At 52.8% G+C, this 6,568-nt stretch overlaps 1 protein-coding gene across 1 annotated transcript in view; it reads left to right on the top strand.

Moving 5' to 3' along the window:
• Window positions 1–6,568, top strand: part of PRICKLE2 (prickle planar cell polarity protein 2) — a 139,894-nt gene that overhangs the window by 84,257 nt on the left and 49,069 nt on the right. Inside the window, exon 7 of the mRNA XM_004368662.1 lies at window positions 5,470–6,336. Coding sequence (XP_004368719.1) covers window positions 5,470–6,336 — 867 coding nt within the window. The remainder of the gene's footprint in view (window positions 1–5,469; window positions 6,337–6,568) is intronic.

Raw genomic sequence — 6,568 nt, 5'->3', positions numbered from 1 at the left:
TGAGTTAGTCCTGTATGACGTGGTCTCGGCTGTGTCTGGATATGAGTTAGTCCTGTATGACGTGGTCTCGGCTGTGTCTGGATAGTGAGCACTCCTCTGGTTACAGACGACAGAATCCCAGCTCATACTAGCTTAGGTGGGAGAAGGGATTTCTTGACTCATGTTCCTGGAAAGACCAAGGAGGGCTGCAGGTAGGGATGGATTAAGGGTTCAAACAAAAGTCTCTTTTTTTCCTCCGTGTCTCAGCTCACCTTGCCTTCTTAGGACCTGGATTCTCAAAATGAGAGGAGCCATCCCTCTTCAAATATCCAGTTCAGTCCCTCCAAATAGGAATCTTACTGGCCCTGCTTCCATCATACGCCCAACCCAGAAAAAGAGAATAAGTCTCCCTGCTGGTCTGCCTGAATCATGGGCCCACCCCTGAGGCAATGCGAGGGTGCTGTATGAGGGACAGACCCATGACCAAGGGAGGGGGGGAGAGGGCTCAGGGGGAAAATACAAAAAGAAAATATAAACAGATGTCTTTCACAGCCTCCTTGGAAAAAATTGGGGGTCAGCTGAGTGAAGAAGCAAAGCAGACCTCTTGGTGGGGAAGGATAGTCAAGGAAACCAAATGGTTTCCAGCAAGCGTATCATTAAGAAAAAAAAAAAAAAATCGGCAAAGGCTGACCCAGCTCAAGCTCAGCCAGATTCAGAGCAAAAGAACCTCAGGTAGCTCAGAAGCTATAAACTCCCCAAGTAAGAGGCAGATCTGATATGGTGAAAATCATCTTCCCTTTGCAAATAACCGATTTGTTCAGCCCTTCAACACTGCCCCAGATCATACTGTGTCTGAGGCTTGTTCATTCCACTTGCCTTTCCTGGCACCTTGGGAATGAGCCACCCTTTGAAAAAAACTGGCAGTGAGCGAATGTCTGAGAGACCAGCAGCCCAGGCCTCCCGTGGCCTATACAGTTGCAGAAGTCTGTTCAGGAGCTGCCGACTTCTTACCTACAGTGAGGAGAAGTGGTAAACATCAGCCTCTGAGCACATTTTGCCCCTGTATGAGCTTTTATCAGGACCAAAAAGAAATGGCTTTGTCTCCCTGGGCATCCAAAGTGATATATTTAAATGAAAAATTAGCTAGTGATTCAGAGAGCTTTATGTGCTCATAAAAACCACAGCTTTGTACACAAGCGACCGACTGTGTTGCTCAGTGGTATTTGTCACTGGGGAGTCCCATCCCAGAGACTCAGGCCTGCCTCTCTGAGGCTTTCTGATCTGGAGTCCTGTGTCAGGGCCAGGGGTAAGCACTGCTGTGGAGACCTTTGTGCAGCTGCATTCCATTCTGGGGCTTTGGGTGACGCACAGGTCCCCTTGCCCCTAAGACCCTCACCCTCTCAAAGCCTGAAGTCTTGACCAAGGACCCAGGAGCTTTCTGTTCTCCAAGACCAAAGCAGACAGACAGAAAAACAGACAAACTTTCCTACGAGTTAGGAAATAGGATCTCCCTCTTGACAGGTAGCTGGGCATGTGCGGAAGGGAAGGATGGGACAGTGTCAGGGAAAATGGCGTAGCTCGCTCATACAGTATGGCTCCCCTGTGGATCCTGAGTCTGCAAGTCGGCGGGTGCTCAGAGGAGAGGGACTGAGCGTACAGAAGACTCGCCTACAGCGGCAGCAGCCCTTCCCTTTAGTATTTCTGTCTCTTCTGTCCCTTTCTGTGGACATTTAAAGGCTTGTCTAGAAACTGCTGTTTAGAATTTTCACTCAGTGGCTTGGGAGAGATCAAAAGTGTCTGTTGCTCCGCCATGCCCACCTCCGAAGGTCCTTCTGTTCCCTCTGTGGCCTCTTGGGCATGCATTTCAGCCACAGCTGTTAGCATGTAAGGAGCCCTGGTGTGTGATGGGTAAGCGCTGGGCTGCTAACCCAAAAGGCTTGCGGTTCAAACCCACCCAGCAGCTCCACAGGAGAAACGACCTGGAGATCTGTTCCCATAAAGATTACAGTGTAGGAGAACCCATGGGGCAGTTGTACTCTGTCCTGTAGGGTCTCTGTGAGTTGGAATCGACTGGACATCACACAGCAACAACAGTTAGCATATATCGGCTTCCCCTCCTCCTTTCCTTGTAAACCTAAAAAAGGCGTCAGTGCTTCACCAGAGAAGAGAGCTGCTGTGGCCTGCATTCGCTGAAATGAAATGAAATGGCCCTGAATTTTTTTTTTTAAAGGATTCACTTTTCTGCAAAATGTAATTTTCCTGCGGCAGTGAAAGGGCCCACTCTGTGTACTGTGCGTTCCACGGTCGCTGGACGGTCACATGCTGACCGTACTGTACAAACATTCCATATTTATACAGCCGCTCCGAGCAGACCCTGCATCAGGCGGCCGTTGCCAGGGCAACAGTGCTTTTGCCTGCGCGGGGCAGAGTAAACAGTCCTATAAACAGATGGAGGCTGGAGCGGCAGTGGACGCAGGCACCTCAGAGAAGTGCTTAAAGGCTTAGGGAGGGAATCAAAAGGATGGCTCAGATGTTGGACGACAGAGCGTTTGCCAGATGTTTAGAGTTCAGGAACAGTTCAGAGGGCCATCCGACATGGCTGATGTTTATCAGGGACCACGTTCCACTGCCTGCTGGGCTGCTTTATCAACCCCCACCCCCAGCCTATCCTTCTGGGAGGCCCCCGTCCCCAGAAACCAGGTCCCTGCTGCAGCGATGAACATGTTTCCTGGAGAAGCAGGAGAGCAGCTGGGGGAGGCCAGGCCATAAGAACTGGGCCCCTGTCACTTGTCAGAGAGTGTGGGTCAGGCTCCAGCTGCCTGGACACTGGGCCAAGCAGGAGCTCACCGCAGAGGACTCAAGGCCACCAGGGGTGCCCGCTCGAGCCCTCTGGAGACTTGGCCTGTGACAAGGAGGGGCAGAAGGGAAGGCGGGCCGTGTGAGCCAGCCTCAGAGTTCTTTCTTGGGTTCCAGTCTGGCAGCAACCCTCAGAGCAAAGAGGGAGACAGTCATTCAGACCCAATGAAAATAAAAAAATAAAACCTCTAAGAATAGTTCACAGGCACAGGTCTGAGAGCCCCAGGCGTGTTAACGCATTTAATCCTCACAGTAACCCTGTAAGGTAAGTACTACGATTATCCCTGTTTTACTGCTGAGGCGTGAAATTGAGGCATGGAGAGATGAAGCAGCGGGCCTCAGGTCACACAGCTAGAAGAGGGCAGAGCGAAGATGTGAACCCAGGCAAATGGGTTTCAGCGTCCGTGGTCCTTGTAAGCACATTAGACTGAGCTTTAGCTGACGAAATGGGACGGAGCTGACTCCAGAAGCCTTACTTGTAACTGCTACAGAATTTTGACCCCGCTCCTCTAGGCTCCCCCTTCCTCCCAGGGGTGGGGGCAGATCCCCCAGCTCTGGGTAGTTTGTTTTTTAGCCCTGGCACTTTCTTACTCTTCAGGTGCTGAGAGGGCGGCTGATTCACAGTGTCCCTCTCACCATGAGGTGGCCCTATGGTTGCTCCTGTCCCTCTGATAATCCCCCCTGGTGGCATAGTGGTTAAGCCTTTGGCTGCTAACTGAAAGGTCAGCAGTTCAAACCCACCAGCCACTCCAAGGGAGAAAGATGTGGCGGTCAGCTTCCATAAAGATTACAGGTTTGGAAACCCTATGGGGCAGTTCTACTCTGTCCTATATGGTCGCTCTGAGTTGGAATTGGTTTGGTTTGTTTTTTTTCAGTCCCTAGGGGCAGGATCTCAAATAAACAGACTCCCCGTAGTTTACCTCAAACGTCTCTCCCCGTGAGCTCCAGTGACATAGAAGGAATAGGGGAAGGGCCAGGATAAGGGGAAGGCAAGGCCCCGTCCCTTCTGTCTTCTGTTCTTGTGGCTCTCTCTCTCTCTCTGTCTGGAGTCCTCCGTTCCCTGACCTCTGCTTCTCCAGACAGGTCTCTCGAAGTTACTCTGTAAATGTTCAGGCTCAGAAGTTCTCAGTCACTGAAGGTGGTGTTCACATTAGTATTACTTTTCTGGGAAGACTTGTATCATTATGCATCAGGACTCTTGAAAAGGTTCCCTTCCAAACCAGAAAAACCCATTGCCATCGAGTCAATTCCAACTGATAGTGACCCCATAGGACAGAGTAGAACTGCCCCACAGGGTTTCCAGGGAGCAGCTGGTGGATTCGAACTGTGGACCTTTTGGTTAGCAGCCAAACACTTAACCACTGTGCCAGTTACTTGTGACTGAATTCTCAGGCAAGGGGAGCTCCCCCCATGGAGCTCAACATCCTCTGGCTTCCATTCGGGCAGCTTAGCACCTGCAGTAGAAGGAGAACTTCTTTGACTTCTTAGCAGAAGTCCCAGGTGACTCTGACTGGCCCAGCGAAGGTCACATGCCCACCCCTGAACCAGTCACAGTTGGGGTTCATGTCTTAGAGTGGGGGCAGGTGGGGTTCTGCAGGGAGATACAGCCCTATAACCAGAAGAGGCAGAGGAGATGGTGAGAAGAACAGCAGGGGCCATGGAAACACAGGGTGGAAACGTGTGTCTTCCTTTCCCGATGAAGTTAAGCAAAGGGTATGCATGCTTACGGAGGGGCAGTATCTGGCCAGCTACCTCCAAACTGTTCCTTACCAAGAGCTAAATCTACTTTTTTCTTTCCCGCTGAGCTGCTACAGTGGATTGCCCACTGGAATGGTATACGTTGGTGGTGGGAATTCAGTCCTGCATCCAAGCACCGTAGGAAGAGCCCCTGGGTCCAGGAGATAGCACGGAAGTGTAATGACCCTGTGCTCCTAGAGCTTCACATTTAGTAGAGGAGACAGATTATAAAGAAGCACCCTCATGTGGTGGTACAGTTCCCCAGGTGACATCGGTGCTGTGAGGACGTATGCAGCAGATAAGGGAGGGGAGTGGTGGAGAACATACTGTTAGGGTGGACAGGAAGACCACTCCAAGGAGCTGGCATTTGAGCAGACACCTCAAGAGGGTGAAGGAAATAGTATCAGGGTCATGGTTGGGAGCAAGACGTCCTGGGTACAGATACTGTCTCTGCTTCTTAGTTTGATGACCTTAGGCAAGTTGCTGAACCTCTCTGTGCCTTTGTTTTCTCATCTGACAAAAGGAGATCGTAGTAGAAACCCACTTCATACAGGTGAGGAATTGAGTGGGCTTCCATACATAAAGTCCCTGATGCAGCGCTTCATGATATGTGTGTTATCGTTACTGCTGTTTGAGAGAAGTGTGTTCCTGACAGAAGGAACCCTGCAGAGGGCATTGTGATCTGGATTCTCCACGCCCAGAGCAAATGAGTTAAGAAGGAGCTGACTGGTAGAGCAAGGGAGCTCCCGTAGTGGGCTGTGGATGCCATCTGCGTGGTGACCTGATCATTGATTTATGGACGGTGCCTTCTGCCGCATCTGGAGCCCAGAGCAAACCAGGGTGCTGTGTGTTCAGGCTGTAGTGAAGGACTCTGAGCAGTGTCTGTTCTTTCCGCAGGGATCGACCAAGGTCAGATGACATATGACGGCCAACACTGGCACGCCACTGAGACCTGTTTCTGCTGTGCTCACTGCAAAAAGTCCCTTCTGGGGCGGCCGTTCCTCCCGAAGCAGGGCCAGATATTCTGCTCTCGGGCCTGCAGTGCTGGTGAGGACCCCAATGGCTCTGACTCATCGGATTCAGCTTTCCAGAACGCCAGGGCCAAGGAGTCCCGGCGCAGCGCCAAGATCGGCAAGAACAAGGGCAAGACAGAGGAGCCCGTGCTGACCCAGCACAGCCAGCTGCAGGTGAGTTCCAACCTGCTGTCCGCCGACGTGGACCCCCTGTCAATGCAGATGGACCTGCTCAGCCTGTCCAGCCAGACGCCCAGCCTCAACCGGGACCCTATTTGGAGGAGCCGGGACGAGCCCTATCCTTTCGGGAACCCGATGGAGCAGAAGCCGTCGCAGAGTCCTCTGCAGCTCCTCAGCCAGTGCAACATCAGAACTTCCTACAGCCCGGGAGGCCAAGGGGCCGGGGCGCAGCCTGACGTGTGGGGCAAGCACTTCAGCAACCCCAAAAGGAGCTCGTCGCTGGCCATGAAGGGGCACGGGGGCAGCTTCGTCAAGGAGTGTCGAGAGGACTATTACCCGGGCAGGCTGAGGTCCCAGGAGAGCTACAGCGACATGTCCAGCCAGAGCTTTAGCGAAACCCGGGGCAACATCCAAGTCCCCAAATACGAGGAGGAGGAGGAAGGGGATATGCCCGCTCAGCAGTGTCGGACCCGTCACCCCGTCGGCTCCCTGAAATACACGGAGGACATGACGCCCACTGAGCAGACCCCTCGGGGCTCCATGGAGTCGTTGGCCCTGTCTAACGCAACAGGTAGGTTCTGTTCACCTGGGAAGCAGGTAGCATGAGGTGATCCGTGGGCAACCTGACGCCGGTCCTCGGGGTTGTAGTGCTGGTCCTGCCCTGTGGGTTCCTCCAGCAGCTGCTGAGGAGGGTGAGTTCAGCTTCTGGTCGTTTCTGTCTCTGAAGCGGTAACACAGTAAAGCCTGAGGCAGGCGTTTGGATGCCTCTGGTTCATTGAGCGCTGCCTCCCAGGAGGGAGAGC

This window comes from Trichechus manatus, unplaced genomic scaffold, assembly GCF_000243295.1.
Source record: "Trichechus manatus latirostris isolate Lorelei unplaced genomic scaffold, TriManLat1.0 scaffold00001, whole genome shotgun sequence".
NCBI classification, from domain to species: Eukaryota; Metazoa; Chordata; class Mammalia; order Sirenia; family Trichechidae; genus Trichechus; species Trichechus manatus.
Note: the sequence above shows the minus strand (reverse complement) of the source record. Positions and strands in the feature narration are given on the sequence as shown.